Below are 21,534 nucleotides of genomic sequence, written 5' to 3' on the forward strand. Positions count from 1 at the left end.
TGAAATTAGGGAAACAGACCTGTGAACGTTTCATTTGATTTATATGCTCAAGTTAGTTTTACTACCTTTTGCAGGCCTTAGTCTCCAAATTCATCAGCAGTTCTTTTTGGGAGAAAACTGCTTTTAGATGAGATGCAACTAAAAGGCTGTTTTTATATGGATGAAGTGAAGCAATAACATTAAAAGTAAATGGGATAGGAGGAGACTAGAACATCTAGACCTGGGTTTGTGGGTTTGAGAATGAGTTTCTAAAGCTGGATTCCTTGCTTAGGAAGCCCTTTCTAGGATTAAAAAAAATAATTTTAAAGTGCTTAAATAAGCCTTGCAGCTAAAATACGCCTATTTTTAAAGATCTCCAGCATCAGTTGCTCTTAAATAAGCTCATCTCTTAATCAGACATTCATAGCAATCTAGTCATTAAAAGTGGTATGAATACAAACTCATTTGCTCTGGAATACAATTAGAACTGATCCAGGCAGAACTGCTGGAATTTATGATACAGTTTCTAATATTTTATCTTTGGGATATAATTCTTTGTCTCTTTTCTAAGGGTAAACTTACTCCTTAATTCTTGGAAATTAGATAATTTCGAGACCTTGTGAGCTGGAGTTGCTAAAGTATAACATGATAACAAAATGTAGCTTCTGTAGAAGGAGCCAGTCAGAATGAAAGTCTTAGTTTCCAATAGGCAAGAGCCCCCGCCTACTCGTTCAGACATGCTTGTTTCTCCCGCCAAAATGGCGTCAGGATCAGGTTCTCACCAACCAGGGCCCTGATTGGAGGGCGGGCAGGCACTAGAACCCATTGGGTGCCAGCGGCGATCTGGCGGCAGAGGGGCGGGGGAAGCCAAAGGCCTTCTGCCTCGCCTGCCCCCACCTCCACCAATGAGCGCCCCTCCCCCAGCTAAAGGAATGGTCGCCCAGCTCCAGCACTGCACCCCCTGATCCTCAAGGCGCGAGGTGCGGCCTCATTGCAATTTCCCGGAGCAGAGGGCAGCCTGTCCTCCTGATCCATGCACAGGGAGACCCACGCCGCGCAGTGGCCCCCCAGGCTCCCCTGCAACACCCGGTAATGCAATCCACGGGGGCGAGGGAGGCGGCGGCAGCGGCGGCGGCGGCGGTTACAGCATCAGCAGCAGCGGCGGCGGCAGCAGCGGCGGCGGCAGCAGCAGCACTGCCCCATTCTAGACACAACCAGCGAGGAGGAAAATGGCTCCGAGCAGGGACCGCCTGCTGCACTTTGGGTTCAAGGCGACAGTGAGTGATAGGGGAAGGGAGCTGGGTGGTTGGGAAGGACATGTGTGCCAGCACAGGCTACCGGGGAAGCGACAAGACTTAAGAGGGCTAGGAGGACAAGACAGACAGTTGAAGTGCTTAGTGGGTTGTTGCGTGCTGTTTGCTAGCAGACGGGGGAAGAGGGGGCACGGGTGCTGTGTGCAGTTGTCCTTTCCTCTCTCACCAGGCGCCGAGCACGCGCGCACTCGCACCCGCCCAAAAGCCCCTCCCATACACAAATACACACGGACATATAGGCACTTCCCTGCCTCTCCTTTTCGCAGTGGTCTTGCCTGCCTTGGAGGCGAGAGCGGGCTCGCGCCGCTGCCACCGCCGCCGCGCTCCCGCTGCTCCCGAGTGGACAGTCTCAGTCTGCGCCCGGGAGTGGGGGAAGGGTGGTCCCGCGCCGCCGCCGCCGCCGCCGTTGCCGCCGCCGCCGCGCGCTCCTCCTCCTCCTCCCCCTCCCCACGCCGTTCCGAGGCCCGGGCGGCTCTGCCCAATGAGGAGCGGCGTTGCTGGCAGGTGGGGAGTGTTTTTGTTTTGGGTTGAAGTTGAGGCTGAGGAGAGAGAAGAGCTAGCGACGAGCAGTCGTCGCCGCCGTCGCGGGAGGCGGAGGAGGCCCCGCCGGAGTCGAGAGGTCTCCCTTCCCCGCCGACGGCTCTTGCTCACTGCTCCTCGGCCTCTTCCCGGTGCCGGAACTCCCGGGCCTGTCCGGGGCTCCCAGTCTTTGCAAGCCGTAGCGCCCGGCCCCGGCCGCACCCGCCGGCCCCATGAGGAGGGACGTGAACGGAGTGACCAAGAGCAGGTTTGAGGTGTGAGCTTGGGGGAGGGGGTTGGTTAGGGCGGCATGAGGAAGGTGATTACAGCTCTTGTGCCCCGAAAAATTCGCTCCGCACTGAGCCTCCTCCCTTGCCGGGCACCGTCACCCACCGACCGCTGGGGCTGCCAGACTTCTCTCCCCTTTCTCGCGACCCGAAAGCCCAGTACAGCCGGACTTCTTAGTCCTCCCGGCTGGTCGCCTCCTGCCCCTTCCACCAGCGGGCCCCGGCAGAGGATTAGCTCTGGCGCCCTAATTCCCCCTCCCCCTAGTATCACTGAGCTTTCCATTCTTTACACAACCCTTGGCTTGCCACCCTCCACCCAGCAGAAAAAGTATCACAGCTCCGGTCGGGATCGACGGGAGGGAGCTTGCTTTTCTTGCTGCCGCCTTCTTTGTGAAGCAAATGGGCAGTTATGGGCCAGGGAGCCTTTTCTCCGAGCTTGAGAGACCTTGGTTAAGCTAGGGAAGTGGGGGTGGTATACTGAGATGATAGAGACGACCACGGGCTTTCGGTGCTGTGTTTGGTTTGGGTATTGTTCTGATACTTCCTCTTCTTTCCCGTTTCGTCTGTACTTTTTGTAGCTCATTGTTTCTGGGAACTCTTAGATACGTACAGGCTTTGAGATTGGGACGAATGTCTGAGAGACAGAGGGAAATCCATTCAAGTCTCTTTGTCTCTAAGAACTTTTCTGCCTCTGGGCGAGAGAGGTTTATAGTCATGGAATTAAGGAATGAATGAGGAAATAAACATTTGAACGTGTCTTTAGAGAGTATAATCTTTGTCGAGAAGTGATTCCTTTGGAAAGTGAAATATTGTTAACTGCAGATGAATTACAGTAGTATAGTAATATACAGGAAGGTTAATTAAGGGGATAAGAGAGAGAAAAACTTCTTCAACAAGAAGCGTAAACATTACCTGGCCTTTTTGGGCAGAGAATCAGGCTGACCTGGGATCACTCACAGCTCAGTGTACATCTCACTTGGTATTTTTCTTCATTTCCATTTGAAGGATGAAATTGTAAGACGACAGTTTCAGGAAACTTGCCAAGTAGGTGCAGAGGGTGAAATTGTTACCTAAGGGCCTTCAATTTAGTCTATTCTTTGATTTCTTTTTACGCTTATGGGAAAAGTATTTTAATTTACCCACAAAGATCAAGACAGGAAGTGTTGGGTGGAGTTTAAATTCAGAGCTACAGTGTTACTGTTGCAGGGCAGGCGTGGAAAAAATCAAGGAATTGGTCTCCTGAGAGTTTCAGTGGGAAGAAAGTATTATATTAGGTATGTTTTGGTGTCTACTTTAATAGAACTTTTATGTTGCCCTAATGTAGAGAGACCCAATACACTTAATTTATGATGGTTTCATATTCAGTTCTACTGTAAAAGTCCAGACTGTCATTAAAATTACTAAATAGACATTTACTGAATAGGAATCTTCAAAGGGAAACCAAAGACTGAAGGTTTGAGTGGAGGACAGCCTTCTGCCATTGCAGTCGCTTTTTATCATTTTTCTATTTACTTTTAGGTTGTGTGAGTAATTGTTGGAAAGAGTTTTTTGTAGTATGTGCTTTAAAATTGCATTTCTATATCCCACTTTTATAATTATCTTACATTTTAATTTGTGGTTTATCTGTGTGGGTGGTACTAAAATAATAAGAGAATTTATTGCTTTATTCAACATGTCTGTACCTTGATTGGTATATAACTGGCAGCTAAAGTTTTCTTAAGGTGTCTGAGAAGATGAAAAAGAATGAGGGAGGAAGAACCCCTCCTTCTACAGTGTTCTTGATTATAGTGTTTATTTATAAACAGAGAGACTTTTACTATGATATGAAGTGTTCCTGCTGGAATACAAATGAGAAGGGGCTGAAATGATATTTTTAATGAGTTTCATTATCTGAGTATTTTTTAAAATCATTTACCTCTTAATAACCTAATTTACAGGTAGTAAAACAATAAACTATTTGGTTTCTTATGAAGTAATTAAATTACTGCTAATTCATTGAAAACATTTAAAATGTTTATTTTCAGTGGATAAAAGTTGTAGATAAGATAAATCTGAAACATTTACATCACATTATTTTTTTTAAATCTCAAAAATTACAGAAGGCTTTTTAAAGGACTGATAATTTTATGATTGTAAGGAGATAGTTCTGAGAATTTTTGTGAGTGCAGGAAAGTTCTATAACAAATATGTAACAACTGATTTCAGATTAGTTATGATTAATACAGAAAGTGAGAGGTTTTCTTTTTCTTAGCCACATTTGTTTTCTGGGGAAAGATAACAAGCTTTTTTTTTACTTGACTCATTAAAATCTTTTTATAGGGAATATTCTGTGTATTACATCTTTGGATGTTGTAACTGGAGGCCACACACTTTAAATTTCACACTCAGGTAGAACTGTAGGAAAAAAATTTTTTTTAAGTTAAAATCTAGGGAGAAGAGTACCTGTTAGCCAGCTCTGTAGCATCCTGTAGAATAGCCAAGTAGATGACTGTTGGAGAAAAGAGTTAAAAAAAGATAGAGAAGTGTGAAAATTACTGTTGTTCTTTGCTTTTTTCTTCACTTTGGCATACAATCTATACAGTAATAACCCTCGTAAGTTAAGATAATGTTCACTGGATTGTTTTAGTCTTCTAATTGAAATTCACCATTCAAATATTTTTTATTTTATTACTTGTAGTACACTTTGTTTTGTGGCAAATTTTTATATTTTCCTTTCAATTAAATAGTGATTATTAAATGTGCCCTGTATGCCAGGCACACTGAACTAGATGTTTTACCTCAGTTACTTCTAATTCTCATAATTCTGTTTTGAAGAAAGCTAGGGCCTGAGAAGTATTCAAGTTGCACAGCTAGTATGTGGGGGAGGCAAGATTCCAATCTGCATTTTTTTTTCCTCCACTCTATCATTCTGCTCTGTTTGAAGCATAATATAGCATAAAAGCCCATGAAATGTATGGAAAAAGCTTTCCTAAAGTTCTTTATCCAGTGTATTTAATTCATCTTTGCTACCAAGGGAATGGAGCTATCCTTCATTTTAAGTACTGTTAACCAGTGCTATCTTAACATAGTGAAATTAATAACAGACACATGTAAATATCTAGGCTAGACTTTGAATCCAAGTTTAGATTTTATTTTCAGTTAAGCCTCTCCACTTCGCCCTACTCTTAGTAGCTCTGTTACAAGAATTTAGTACTATTGGAGGAAAAAAAATCTGTCTTATTTGGGTTTATTAGAATACATAACTTTAAAAAAAAAAGGTTACAGTGGTAACATTAACTGACATTCACATACTGTTTTACAGTTTAATCAGTGCCTGGAGATGTTAAGACTCACATAGCTAGGAAGTGTGATAAGTTCCAATTTGAGTATTTTGAATCCCTACTTATTATTGTTTCTCATTATACCACACTGCTGCTCTAATAAATCTGTAATATTACAGTTTGTATGGTTAGGTTGTAATATTTCTTTGCCTGCTTTATTTTATTGATTCAGTATGTCCAAAAATAAGAGAAATCATAAAATGTTTTATGGCAGAAAGAACATCTTGCATTGGGAGTTAAGAGAACTGGATATTAGTTCATTGTTTTTTTAATTGAACTATAGTTGATTTACAATGTTGTGTCAGTTTCTTGTGTATAGCATAATGTTTCAGTCATATATAAATATATATATATATATATATTCCTTTTCATATTCTTTTTCATTGTAGGTTACTATAAGCCATTATATATAGTTCCAGGTGCTATGCAGTAGGGACTTGTGTATCTATTTCATATATTCTAGTTTGTATCTGCTAATCCCAAATTCCATTAGGAGTTAATTTTGATTTTTGCCACCAACTAGCTATTACTTTGTTCACCTCTTTTCTCTTTTCTGATTTGGTCATTTTCCTCCTCTGCAGGATGGGAGTTAATCAGTTATTAAGATTCTTTTTGTTCCAGAATCCTATGAATCTGTAATTTTTCAATAAAAGCAGAGGACCATATTTCCTTGGCTATTTATTCTGAAACAGCCACCTGAGTATTTTGTTAAAGTTTGTAGACTCAGTCGCACAGTACAGTTTAGACTGCAGTAATGAACCTTTTTCTCCCTTAAGCTTTTATCTTCTAATCTTAAGAACATTCTGCATAGTAAATAACCGTATTTTCTAAGTGGGTGCATGTGGAAATGTTATATATATTTTAAGTGGGTGAGAATCATTTCACTACTTGAAAGGCCTTCCAGTGAGAAAAGGTACTAGTAAAACTAAGGAATTTTGTTTTTAACATTTCAGAGATTGGTTTGAAGGCAAATATCTGATATTACTATAGAAAATCCAAATTAGAGGTATAGGGTTTTTAGGCTAGTTTAGTCTGTCCTTGATGAATAGTGTTACTGATTTTTTTTATTGTATAATCCAGGTCCTTTTGAAGCACAGTACATTATATCATGTTCTTACATTGTAGTCATTCATTATTTAAAAATCAACATATGTTTGTGTCTTGCTACAGTCTACATAAGACAAACCATTGTGTATTGAAAATTATGCTCTCCATTAACTCTTTAAAATTTTTAGCTTGGCAGAAACTTTACAAAATGTATTCTTAATATTTAAGTCCTACATTCTTAGATGTAATCTGTTTCTATATTGAAAATTTTCATTTATTAAATCAGTATTTCTGTTATAAGTATCCACACTTTTTTTTTCTTTTTTCTTTTTTTCTTATTTTTTCTTTAAGTATCCACTTTTAAAGTCTTATATCCTCATGTTCTAGGTCATTAGTCGGTTTTAGCTGTTACTGTCAGTGTTTTTTAATATTAATTTTTAAAATCCTTCTACTTTCATCCCCAGAGTTGTCTCTTTTCAAATCTTGGTCTCATTTTTCTTGCAAATTAATGAGTACTTTTGTTATTCCTAGCCCTTAGATTACTGTTTCCCAACTGGTGACAGATTGGAAGCTAAATTAAAAATTTCAGTAATCTAACTAGTACTGCGGTTTTGGAAGGGTATTTTTAGATGTTCAAAATAAAATATTCCGTTACATCAGGACAATCCGGGGGGGAGCGGGGGAAGAAGAAAGAATGCCCCTAAACTGACCAAATTTAGCTGCTTGTGCATAGTTTTCTTTATACTGTTTTCCTATTTGATATCCCAGACTTGGTGAATTCTTATATGAGACCGCCATCCAAAAATTGCCTCAGAAAAATGAAGGCATCCAACAGTGGTTTCATAGTTTTATGTCTTAATGCACTTGAATCTATTTGATAAAAGATTTTAACATAATAGCAACTAACAATAGGTGGTGGTATTGAACTATGCAGCAGTATTTGTGCTTGATTCATGTTGCTTAATTACATAACTTTAAAAAGAAAGATAAGTATTCATACCTAATAAATCCAAAACAAATTTGCGTTTGCTTTTGAAGACTATTTCTGTTTAAAAGAATGGCTTTGCTGTGTAGTTATTTTCAGCACATATCAAATAACTATTTAGCAGGCATGTGATTTATAGCTATAGGTAAGTAACCTCTTTATTCCTTAATCATATTTCCTCCAATTAGATTTTATGATATTCTGTTGGCTTTAATAAGCCTCATGTCTGACAGTTATAATCAGGTGGAAATGTAACTAATCCACTGTTGCTGTTTTTTAAGTTACTAAGAGGTAAAAGTTACCTATTAAATGATGGTAGACTAGGATTTAGTCAGTTATGAAACAGATACTGGCAATGTTTTCTGTCATCTTTGTCCTCGATCCCAGGAAGTTCTAGTAAAAACTAAAAAAGGTAAATAGAACACTGTGAAAGTAAATAGTAAATTGATCTTACGCATTACTTTGGTGCTAAGACAGAAATCATATCTAATTACATGGAGGTGAAGGTTGGCAGTATATCTATTGCCTGCCCAATTTTACATAATCAGATGTACCAGCAATTATGTTATTTGTTGGTGTGTGTAACTTTCTGATCAATTGGAGGATGCAGACAGATACAATTTCACAGTCATTTAAAAATGAAAAATGGTAAAGCATTCTCAGTTTTACTTACAATGTGGAATAATAAGAATATGGCATAGGTATAGATAGCTATTCTGGGTGCTTTGAGTTTGCTTTACTATGTGCAGAGTGAGGGAACTTATGTGGCAGGAAGGACAGGCAAAAAGAAAGCAGTAAAATTTCTAGTTTAGGACAGGTTTTTAAATGTAGCGCATGCTTATGTCGTCCTTGGTTGACAGGTTAGGCCCAGAGAAGAACATTGACAATTCCCTGAATGCTGAACTGCAGTTACCAACAAAGAGCCAGATTTGGGGGGTTTTTTGTTTTCTTTTTTCCTTTTTCAAGGCGGGTAGGGGAAAGAAAATAAAAGGGATCTACAGTTCCCTGCAAATTAAGGTTCTAATGTTAACTATAAATCTTATTTTTTGAGCCAGATCGTTTATATGTTTATTTTTTACTTTTTTGGGAATGGGTAATTACGTTTATCTATGTAATTTTTTTTTTTAATGGAGGTACTGGGGATTGAACTCAGGACCTCATGCATGCTAAGCACCCGCTTTACCACTTGAGCTATACCCTCCCCCCTATATGTTTTAATGTTCTAATTTTAAAATTAATTTGAGTAGGAGAGAATGAAAACATTAAGGTGATGTCTCTAGGATTTTACAGGGGGAAATAGTTTCTGAACTATGAAATAAGTACATGTATATGTATTTTATGTGTGTGTGTGTATACACACTGGTATCTATGTGACCTTGGGTATATGGCTTTTCTGGACCTCCGTTTTCTCAACTCTAAGGTTCCTTCTAGCATGGAAATTCTATGATTCTCTGTAAATAAATCCCCCAATTTGCTGTAGATTAGAGATTAAACATTTAATTTATGGTCGATACTCTTACATTTCTTTGCTTATAAGTGTTAGTAAACACAAAACATTTAGCTTTTGTGACCTTAACCTACATTCTGTTTTGGATTCCTGCTTGTTTTTGCCTTGAATTTTGATAAAAATTGGGGCGGGCACTGGAAGAAGAAAAAACCAAAAACTATGGTATATTTGTATGCCATATGTACATGTATACCATATGTACATGTATATGTGTATACAAATACGCTATGTCTGTCCAAATGACCTTTGCAAAGGGAGTGTGGAATGAATATGATTGTGTGACATCTTGGAGTTTAGTGTGCTATGATTTCAATATCCTAGGATTTATGGAATTTATATATTTATATATAGAACCTATTTAAGAGCATCAGCTTGGAAGTCTGAATTGAACCCTGGCTTTACCACTTACCATCTGTGTGACCCTAGACATGTAATTTAATCTCTCTGAGTCTCAAATTTTCAGTATCTAAAAAATGGGTATAAATCTATTGTACCGGATTGTGAAGATTAAATTCTATGATGGTTTTTGTACCATCGAGCAAATGGTGTATCATACAGTAAGTGTTCAATAACTGATGCCTATTATTATATTTGTGGAGTGGAGGTGTTTTTAAATAGACTTTTTGTAAATCATTGTTTTAAATGCTTTAAAGGAATTTACTATTTAAAGGAAAAATTCTATTATAAAGGAGAGAATATAACTAATTATCTCTTTTCATCTGATTCAGTTTTATATATTGGGTTTATTAAACAAGAAACCTATGAATTTTAATCAGTGTAACTGAGCAGTAATAATTTAATAGTCTTTCAATCTGGAGTTTATTCTGCAACCATTATTATATTCATTGTTAGGCAAATGTGGATAAATGTCTCCTAAAATGGGAATCTGGCACCAAATTGTAAGTTGACATTTAAAACACTAGATCAGTCAGCTTTTACCCCGGAAACTGGTCATTCTTCCTTCTCTGATTTGTGGGGAAAAAGCTATGGCGTGACTGAACATGCACAAGTAAATAGAGTGCATTTATTTTTGAAAAAGAGCACCACACTGCTAAATACCCTTTCCCTAGACTCATCATTATCAGATTTTAAGAAAACTATATACATCTCCTTCATGTAAGGACACTCATGTTGCAAAAATCACATCATAACTTATTTCTGTAATCCATTTGTAGAAAAGAAACTTAATATATTTTGGTAGTCTCCTCTGATAATTTAAAGCATTTATTTAATACTGTAACATTTCTAACATATTATGAATGGTAACTTCAGGAAGGTAAGGGACTTAATACTCAGTATTCTTAGTCACAGCTGACTGGAGTTACACAAAAGCAGCTTCCCAAATCTAGATCTACACAACAACAAAAAATGCAGTTTTACTGAGGTCAACACATTCCTTAAGAAAGAATAATTGTATTTAGATTATATGCCTGAAAAGGTGGATTATAGGCCCTAAATGACATAAATTTCATCTGAGCTCATCGGTTTCTGGTCCAGAGAGAGAAATTTGGCTTAAATATAGGAATCAAGATCTCAAGGGACCTAATGTTGGTGCAGCTGTGAACACACACTGAGCACTGGGGAAAACCACTTCTCTTTGTACATCTTTAAAATAAGATTTCCAATATCTGTTTCCCTATCTTAGTACAAACTGAATTAATGGTAGTTAAAGATTAAACCTAATATAGTGTTGTATGCTAATTACACCTCAATAAAAATCAAACAGATTAAACCTAGAACTCTTAACTTTTTAATAGTTCTCCCTGAGTTAAATGAACATCATTAAGGAGGAATAAATGAAACTAAGTTTCATTTATGACAACTGAATTCCATACTAGATAAGAAATAACAACCTGAATGGCTAATCAGAATTGCCAGTGAAGTTGTTTGTGCAATACTAATCCCTTGAAACACTGGGATAAGGGATGCAAAGGTAACTGGTATTTGCAACCTGAACTCCATGGGGAAATAGATTTACATACCATGAATTTGACAGCATAAAAACCAGTACCTCTTCTTAAGTTTCTGTCCTATCTTAGTAGTTTTAGCCCTAGAAACAAGAGCAATATCTAATGTACAGCACCTGAAATAAAGTTACTTTACAGTTTGTACATTTTACATGATCAAATACATTTAATTTCGCTAATGAAACCGCCTCATCACACTAGATAGCCTTTCAAACTATCAAGAACAAAATGTGTCTGGGAACTCAGCAAAGCTTATCTGACCTTGTCTAGGGCTCCAAAAATCTCTGTATGGAAAACCAGGGCATGCTATTGGTAGGAGTTCCTTACCTATCTGTTTAGATTTTATTAAGCACCAACTATAGATCAGATACTGATATTATTAAGGTATAAAGCCACTCCAAAGCATTGTCTCTGCCTCAGGGAGTGTGTAGCCTGGTTAAGAAGAAAGCTGCATGAGAAAAATAATTGAGTAGGTTCTGATAAATGCAGTGATGTATGGGAGAGAAGTAAGAACCAGTTTCATGAAAAGCATTTGTAATTTCTGCGATCCTCATATGAGATGCATTACATTTTATTTAGTGTTATTGAAAGAAAACAAATTCCATTGACCCTGGTGTTTTTGTTTTTATATTATTTAATTATTTTTAATTTTGGTTGGTGGGGGGAGGTAATTAGATTTATTTATTTTTAGAGGAGTTACTGGGGATTGAACCCAGGACCTTGTGCATGCTAAGCATGTGCTTTACAACTTGAGCTGTACCCCACCCTGCTTTTAAAAAAATGTTAGCATTATACTGTCAGGTGTAAGAATTTATTTTTTAAAATAATAAGTATAATAAGTATAAATTACTTATTATTTCTCTGTGTATTCTCTCCATGTCTACCAAGAACTACTCAGGGAAAAGATAAGCATGTTTTCATCAATAATTTCTTTGGTTTTACTGATACATCCATAGGGAAACAAAATAGGACTACAAATGATAGAACTAATGAGAGTAACTGCTCCTATCTAAAGCTAGACATTCCTCAGAGATTTAAGCAGAAATTAAACAAGGTTAGAAAAAAAGTAACAGGAAAGTAACACTTTTACCAGTAGTTCCAGGAATTCATTATGTAGTGTGTAGTTATTATACACATATTGTTCCATTTTTTTTTAAAGCAAATAATAAGTTTGTTAAGGAATTTATGAATGACTGAATAATGCTGACCCTTACATATATGTAGAGCATCTGGCAAACCTCTCTTCAGTAAGACATATTTTGAACTATCTCAACTAATAAATTAATGTAGTGTTTTACACATTATAAGAGGATGTTCCCATTTATAATTTCATCTGAACTTTAAAAATCTTTTATGTTAGGTAGAGGATATTTCTCTGCTGTTTTATAGATGAGCAGATGCTCTGAAAAGCTGTTATTTTTCCATTATTAAATAGCTAAGTACAAAAACCAGAACTTTTAATCCATTGACTTGAAGTCTATTATACTTGCCTCTAGGGTATGCTGACTGAGATTGAGTTGTTTTTAACAATTTACCCATTGTTCTTCTTTTGATCCTTAGCAGGCATTTACAAGATATTTGGTTGAGATTGACACGTGAGTTGGTGGCCATAGAATTGAGCAAAGTTAATTTTGTGGGGACTGCAAAGTAAGGCATTGAACCTGTACTTTGGCTTATTAGCCATATTTACTAGCCAACTTAAGTAACTCTTAAAAAACCATGAACAAATATTCTATATAAACCATACCAGATAGTAAATTCCTTTCAGATACCTGTGTAATAAATTACAGTTGTGACAAAAGCTAGTAGTATATCATTCATGTATTAAGTAATATTGATCTGATTATCTTCTTTACTATAATTCTTCCTCATGAAGACTAAGAGTGAGTTATATAATAAGTATTTGTAGAACCTTGAATATAAGTTTATAAGGCTTCATATTCAGCCTCTTTGCAAATTTTTTTCTTAGGCTTGATATATAAAGCCTGGGCAGCATTTTACTCAATTTCACACAATATATTATTCTTTAATAGTAAGAAAAGGTAGTAATATACTATATATTGAAATAATTTAAACACTCTAGAAGATGGTAATATTGTTTCTTGATATTCTATATATAATATATATAAGAAAGGTAGTAGTACACTGTTGTTGAGTGAAAAATAATAAAAATTTAGGATATAGCATTTTATTAATAAACATATTTAAAAATCCAACAATCAAGTAGGTTTAGTAGAATCAAAAAAATTTTAATATCAGAAGGAACACCAAGAAACAGTATTACCATCTTCTAGAGTGTTGAAATTATTTCAACACTGTGAAATTTGCATTAAAAATGATCCTATGAATAAAAAAAAAGGGGGGGGGTTTGAAGTTATGGCCGAGATCTATTGACCCTACTAACAGCCATCAAGTATATATTCAAAAAAAATGTGTAATTAACTCATTACATTACCTTTTTGGTCTTGACAATACTACATACCTACCTAGGCTCCAGTTTCTGTGCTTTACATGTTCTGGCTGTTGTCAGGTGGTTGGAGTTTTGTCAGTATTTCCAGTAACAGTACTGTTTTGGAGATGAATTAAAATGAGAATGAAAAACCACAGGATTCAATTCAGCATTAGACTGGGAACCAGGGGAGAATATATGTGCTCCCTGTTTTAATTGGAAACAAAGTTTTTCTTCTGTGGAATTAGGCCTGGATACACATTCAGTTTGAAGGTTCATAGCCTGCCAAATAGTATTTGTAGGTAGTTGTTACGTTTATTGGCAGTGGTACTCTTAAAAAGGAAATGATCAGCTTGAAGTCTAAGTAAAACTTAACCAAGAACTAGGTAAGTACACTTTTGTGTAACTTTTATTTGCTGTGGCTAAGTTGGACTATGGCTGATTAAATGGTATGCAATCTCTGAGGTGTACCATTGTTTTAGCCAAAGTTAGCTTTAGCATCAACCTCTTTGACTGTCTTGAAGTAGCTTCAGGTCCCTCAGTTTAGTGTGTTTCAGGAACATGTCTTTCTTCTGCCCACTTCTGTTTTGCAAAAGTAAGACAGTTACAGGAATAGGCCTATGGTCTGATTTGGGACTGGATATGGGGTTAAATTAAATTGTTGCTTTAGTATTTGTTCTTTTTTTTTTTTCTTTTTTTTTTTTTACATTTTTATTGATTCATAATCATTTTACAGTGTTGTGTCAAATTCCAGTGTTCAGTACAATTTTTCAGTCATACATGGACATATACACACTCATTGTCACATTTTTTTCTCTGTGATTTATCATAACATTTTGTGTATATTTCCCTGTTAGTATTTGTTCTTGAAAGAGGAATTGAAGTATGATTTTCTATTCACCTTAAAGTGAGTTTCAAGTGAAAAGTAATTCCTCCATCCCTACCATTTTCCAGTGGAACAACCCTTAACTACTTAATATGAATTTTTAAAAAAATTATGTATGTATTGTTATGTATGGCTATGTTCATGTAATGAACAAACAAAATTATACTGGACAAACAAAATCATACAAGATTCAGAACCTTGCTTTTTTCCTCTTTTTAAAATATAAGTTTTAATTTATATAAGAAATATATGAATACATTTTTATTTAAAAATTAAAATATTTTAAGTATGTTAAAAATTCCTCCTTATACTTCCCATAACCCTGATCCTCGCCACCTAAAGAAATAGGAACCAGTTTTAAACTTGATGAGTGTCCTTGCAAGTCTTTCTCTGTGCTTTTTTGCGTAGCATCACTTTTCTGTGTATGTGTTTACACGAATAGTCTCATACTGTGTTGGGCAGTCTGAAACTTTACGTTATGTCTTAGAGATCTATTAGATACATTTCTTTTAACAGCTACATGGTATTCCATTATATTAAATATTTTAATTTGTATAGTTAGCTATTAATGGACCTTTAGGTTTTCTCCTTTGCATTACAAACAGACATGCAATAAGTGTTCTTATATATGTGCAAGTGTTCCTTTATGTTAAATACCAAGAAGAGGGTTTTCTGGATTATAGGGAATATATGATTATTAGATTTATTAGGTATTTTCAAATTGCCTTCCTAATTTATGTTTTGGCCCATTGTGTATGAGTGAATTTGTTTCTCTGCTTCTTTACCAACATGTGATTTTTCCTACTTTAAAATTTTTCAGTGATAGAAGGGAAACTGTTTTATTGTTTTATTTTGTATTTCCCTCATTCGTAGAGAAGTTGAGTGTCTCCCTGTCTTAGTCTTCTTGTTTTATTGATTATTGTATTTCTTCCATAAATTGCCTGTTTCACCTTTCACAAGTTTTAAAAATTAGGTTGTGTCTTCTTTTTAAATCCCTCTTAGGCATTCTTTATATTGAATACTAACCATATATTAGCAAAGGTTTTCATTGAATGGGCTTGTCTCTTTATGTTTCCTTTGTGTGTGTGTTTTAAAGTTTCCCCTATCCCAGGATTATAAGGATTCTTCCATTTGTGTTACATTAATTTTTCTAACCTAAGTTTTAAATCTACCTGGAGTTCATATTATAAGGTAGAGTTTTAACTGAACTTTCACCCCATTTTGATAGCCAGTTATTCTAAGATGATTTAGTCTGTCTTCTACCCACTGGTTTTGAAATGCAGTTTCTATCATAAAAGTAATTAAATGAACTCAAAGTTCTGTTTTGAACTATATTCTGTTTCTTTCATCTATTTTTTTATTGCCAGTATCTCAATATTAATTAATTGGCTTTATACATTAATTTGAGGGAATTTATATCTTTATAATATTTTCCTTCACATTCATGAATATGATATGGAGTTCTTCCTTTAAGATCTTACACAGTTTTTTTGTTCCTTTTATTTCTGCATATTTTCATTCATTGATCCTGCATATATTCATTCATTAATTCAGTCAGCAAATATTTGATCACTTTTTATGTGCCTGAATATTGTTACAGATGCTGAGGTTATAAAAGAGGACAAAACACAAAATCCTACCCTTATAGAGTTTAAAATTTAATGAAGGCAAACGATAAGTGCTGTAGAGTATGTGGAGAAAAGGGAACCCTCCAACAGTGTTGGTAGGAATGTAATTTGGTGTAGCCATTATGGAAAACATAATGGAGATTCCTTAGAAAACTAAAAATAGACTTACCATATGATCTAGCAATCCCACTCCTGGGCATATATACGGAAGGAACTCTAATTTGAGAAGATACATGCACCCCAATGTTCACAGCAGCACTATTTACAATAGCCAAGGCGTGGAAACAAACTAAATGTCCATCAACATGACTGAATAAAGAAGATGTGGTATGTATATATACACAATGGAATACTACTCAGCCATAAAAAGAATAAAAGAATGCCATTTGCTGCAACATGGATGGACCTGGAGATTACCATTCAAAGTGAAGTAAGCCAGAAAGAGAAAGAAAAATATCACGTGGTAGCACTTATGTGTGGAATCTAAAAAAGAAAAAAGAAAAAGAAACAAATGAACTTATTTACAAAATGGAAACAGACTCACAGATACAGAAAACAAACTTACGGTTGCTGGGGGGGAAGCGAGTGGGAAGGGATAAATTGGGAGTTCCAGATTTGCAGACACTAGGTACTATACATAAAATAGATAAACAAGTTTATACTGTATTGCACAGGGAACTATATTCAGTATCTTGTAGTAACCCATAATGAAAAAGAATATGAAAAGGAATCTATGTATGTATATGTATGACTGAAACATGGTGTACACCAGAAATTGACACAACATTGTAAATGGACTATTATTCAATTTTTTAAAAATTAAGGGAGATTTACATGAAACTGATTTTTTAAAAAGTGAATACATGATGTGTCTGATGCTTATAAGTGCTATGGACAGAAATGAGGGACAGGAAAAAGAGGAAGGGAGCTGGACATGGTTCATATTTTACCTAGAATAGTTAAGGAAGACCTCACTGTTAGGTTAATGTTTGAGCAGACTTAAGGAAATAATGGAGCAAGGTAAGACCATTACAGGCAAAGGAATGCAAAAATGAAGGTGGGAGTGTGCCTGATGTATTCTAAGAACAGAGTGAACAGGTACATCTCTGTGGCCAAATCATAGTGAGGTTGGGTAACCATGGTAGGGAAATGGTCAGAGAGGTATGAGTGAGAACAGAAAGCGATGGGGTAGATGGAGACCAGGGCAGATCATGAATGGCCTAAGCTCTGAATTTTACTGTGAAAAGGAAAGCTATAGGGAGTTCTGAAAAGAAGAGGAACATGGTATAATTCATGTTTTAAAAGGATCACTCTCTCTTTGTAGAGAAGTGGTGTATAACTGGCCTTTAAGGCTCTTGTAGTCATTCAGAAAAGTAATAGTAGTATCTTGTATGAAGTTGATTGTGATGGAGGTGTAAGAAGTAACTGGATCCTGGATGATAGGATTTACTATCATTAGGAAACTATAAAGTTCATGTGTTGATTTTTGTGTATTCATTTTTGTAGCCAGCTAGGATACTGTCAGCTGCAACTAATAGGAAAACTTTTTAGTCGCTTAAACAATAAGGTGTTCATTATCTCACATTATAAGGAGTCCAAAGCAGAGATTTTTTCCAGGATTAAGAATCATGGTTTAGAGAAGTGGTTTTCAAACTTCATTTCACTTAACAGTCACCTGGAAAGCTGGCAAATCACCTGGGCCCATGAATTTGCATATCTAAGAAATTATAAAAGTGATTCCTAAGTGAGTACCACACTTTGGGTAACAGTGACTTGGATCCTAATAATTAGAAGGACTTTAGGGTTTGAGCAGAACTGTGGTACAAGACTGGGCTTAAATCTTAGCCCTGCTCTTCCTGTCTGTAGTTAAAATTTCAGGTATATTGATCTTGAGGGGCTATTTTGTTTTCAATTTCTAAATTTATTGTAATATGTGTGATATATCAGTGGCTTATAACAGGTTTTTGAAAGTTTCTTTGTATATCATCAATTTTTATAAATATTCTGTGTTGGAACAAAGTAAGATTTTTTTGAATGCTTGGGTTTGATGTGAGAAAAAAGATCACAGATGAAGAAAATTTTGTGGGGTTTTTTTGAGGGTAAAGGGGAGGTAAACAGATAAAAAAACTTTTAAAAATAAGACTACCCTTTTAAAGGACTCGTTGCAGGAAGGAAGAAAAGAAGTGCTTGCGAGAGACTGTAGACCAGAATGCCCTATTTTCTTAACGTTTCTTAAAATTAGTTTTTCTGTTTATATCTGAATAGGAAATTGTGGTGGATCAGCAGAGGAGGAAGACCTCACCCTTAAGTAGAGGAAACAAAAAAAGACTCTTGGGTTGAGGGGGAAAACCTAATGGTGAACTCCTAAATAAAAGGTAGACCGTGTATTTATGAAAATATGTTTAAGTCAATTTAAACTTAGAAAACTTGGAAAGGGCTGAAGACATTTTTGAAAGAGATAATGGTGTTTTTCCAATAAAACATTAAGGATCTGTTATTTTAAAATTGTATCAACTTGTAATTACTGACATGCAATACAATGTCTAATTATGGCAAACTAATTTGTTTTATCAGTTCATATTTTGGCTGAGATGACCATTTAAAGCAGTGTGACCTTATATGTATGATTTACAAGTTATTTCTTTACATGCTTTGTAATTTTTTATTGAAAGCCAAACACTTTGAATATTAAAATGTGGCAACTCTAGAAATCACGTTCTTTCCTCTCCTGGATTTGTTGATGCAGCTTATTTTGTCTGTTTAGTGTCTTTTTCTGAACTAATTCTGTTAAGTCTGTATTCTTCGTCATGTGTGGCCACTGAAATCTCTCTTCCATTAACTTAATAGTCAGCTAATGAGTGCACAGAGATTTCCTTAAACACTTGGAACCAGAAATTCTCTCCCTTCTTTGCTGAGGGCTTCTTTGTACATGTTAGGGCATGCCTTCAACACTCAGCCAGGCAGTTTACAATTATGCCTTAGCCTTCACTTCCTGTTTCTGCAGAGCCTCAAGATCAACCAGAAGTGACAGCTTAAGGCCTCTTCAGGTCTTTCCTGAACATGTGCAAAACCCTGGGCATGCATGTGGCCTTCTAGATACTCAGGAATGTATTGAAACTTTTCAATACCTTTAAGGACATCTCATTCTCTGGCCCTTTCCCTCAAGTTCATTGGTTAGTCTGTTGTTTGCCCAAACTATCATCTGTTCCTTAGGCAGCAGTGATTGAAATATTTGCGTATAAATGTTTTGGACAAAGTTGGGTAATGTCTTTAGCACTAGGCCCCCTTTGATCAGGCCAAATAGAGACAGGCTGTTTAAGCCAGTCTTCCATGGTGCAGCCAGACCAGTCAAGACAAATAATTACAACACTTTAAAAATGAAATCTGTTCTGCTTCCTCAGTTACCAGCAATGCAAGCTGTTATTTTCAAGGCTACTGCTGATCTGGGGGTTGGGGTAACTTAAAATGCCACAAAACTTTCTATTCTTACTGAGATTCAGCCTTTGTTCTTAAACGTTACACTCCTTGGATGGTTGCATTCGATTAATTTCTGAAGTTCAAAAACATTTTATTTTGCCAGTTTTGGTGGTTAACTTTTATTGAGAGGTGGGATTTCAAAATTCTTTATCCCACCGTATTTGCTAATATCACCTCTGAGTATATTTTTGATCTGAGATTTTAGAAAATAACTGATTTTTTTAACTCACAATTTTATTTTTTAATTGACATATAGCCAGTTTACGATGTGTCAATTTCTAGTGTACAGAATAATGTTTCAGTCATTCATGTATATACATATATTCCTTTTCATTTTCTTCTTCATTATGGGTTACTACAAGATACTGAATATAGTTTCCTGTGTAATACAGTATAAACTTGTTGTTTATCTGTTTTACATGTGGTAGTTGCACCTGCAAATCTGGAACTCCCAATTTATCCTTTCCCACCGCCTTACCCCCTAGTAACCATAAGTTTGTTTTCTATGTCTGTGAGTCTGTTTCTGTTTTGTAAATAAGTTCATTTGTCTTTTTTTTTTTTTTGGATTCCACATATAAGTGCTATCAGATAGTATTTTTCTTTCTTTTTCTGGCTTACTTCACTTCAAATGGTGATCTCCAAGTCCATCCATGTTGCAGCAAATGGCATTCTTTCATTCTTTTTATGGCTGAATAATATTCCATTGTATATGTATACATACCACATCTTCTTTATTCATTCATCTGTCAGTGGACATTTAGGTTGTTTCCATGCCTTGGCTATTGTAAATAGTGCTGCTGTGAACATTGGGGTGCATGTATCTTTTCAAATTAGAGTTCCCTCCATATATATGCCCAGGAGTGGGATTGCTAGATCATATGGTAAGTCTATTTTTAGTTTTCTAAGGAATCTCCATTCTGTTTTCTGTAATGGTTGCACCAAACTATGTTTCCTCCAACAGTGTAGAAGGGTTCCCTTCTCTCCACACCCTCTCCAGCATTTATCATTTTAATGATGGCCATTCTGACCAGTGTGAGGTGATACCTCATTGTAGTTTTGATTTGCATTTCTCTGTTAGTTAGCAATATTGAGCATTTTTTCATGTGCCTGTTGGCCACTTGTATATCTTCCTTGGAGAATTGCTTGTTTAGGTCTTCTGCCCATTTTTGAATTGGGTTGTTTGTTTTTTTATTTTTAAGTTGTATGAGCTGTTTCTGTATTCTGGAAATTAAGCCCTTGTCAGTCGCATCATTTGCAAATATTTCCTCCCATTCTGTAGGTTGTCTTTATGTTTTGTTTATGGTTTCCTTTGCTGTGCAAAAGCTTATAAGTTTAATTAGGTCTCATTTGTTTATTTTTGCTTTTATTTCTATTTCCTGGGTAAGACTGCCCTAGAAGAAGTTGCTAAGATATATGTCAGAAAATGTTTTGCCTCTGGAAGAGAACTGATTCTGGTTCCCTAATTTTGTTGAGTTTTTTTGTGGGGATGGTTAGGGAGGGGTAATTAGGTTTGTTTGTTTGTTTATTATTTTTTTATGGAAGTACTGGGGATTGAACCCAGGACCTCATGCATGCTAAGCATGCACTCTACCAATGAGCTATACCCTCCCCCTGGTTCCAGTTATACTAAAAATATACTTTCTCAATTTCTAATTTTCATTCTGCAGAAAAGTGACCACAACCACTAATTTGACCATGTCTTCTAATCATTTTATATACTACTTACTTTTAACCACTACAGTCGCTGATAATGGTACATATTAATACCTTGAAGTCGAGTTGTTATTGTCTTTGTCTCATGTTATAGAGGCTTATCTTGAGATATCAGCTTAGATTTTATCCATTTCATTTAAATTCATCTCAGTGTAAACTGAGTTATTTTCAATTTTAGATTTATAGGATGTATAATTAGCTTTTAAAAATTCTAGAGAATATAGACAAAAACAGAAATGGTGATAGTGACCTGAAATATTGTAGAGAAAATTTGATAAGGAAAAACAACATCTTAGTTATAAGATTAATTACAATTTAACAATCTTGATATGTGGTTGCTGTGACTTCAGAATGAGTAGAACCTGACATAACATTTAGCTCCAGCCAGCCAGTGCAACAGATATGTATATTATGGTTTGTTATGTATAAGGTACTGTGGTTAATTTGCTTTCTAAAA

General features: G+C 36.0%; 1 protein-coding gene across 5 annotated transcripts in view; it reads left to right on the forward strand.

The window, feature by feature from the left end:
* The first annotated feature begins 853 nt into the window (after positions 1-853).
* The window catches only part of FBXL20 (F-box and leucine rich repeat protein 20), an 89,564-nt gene continuing 68,883 nt past the window's right edge, over positions 854-21,534 (forward strand). Inside the window, exon 1 of one of the 5 annotated variants that reach the window (XM_072938807.1) lies at positions 854-1,256. In XM_072938807.1, coding sequence (XP_072794908.1) covers positions 1,209-1,256 — 48 coding nt within the window. In that variant the 5' untranslated portion in view covers positions 854-1,208. The other 4 variants (XM_072938809.1, XM_072938808.1, XM_006214239.4 and 1 more) reach the window with 4 other exon arrangements.

This window comes from Vicugna pacos, chromosome 16 (assembly GCF_048564905.1).
Source record: "Vicugna pacos chromosome 16, VicPac4, whole genome shotgun sequence".
NCBI classification, from domain to species: Eukaryota; Metazoa; Chordata; class Mammalia; order Artiodactyla; family Camelidae; genus Vicugna; species Vicugna pacos.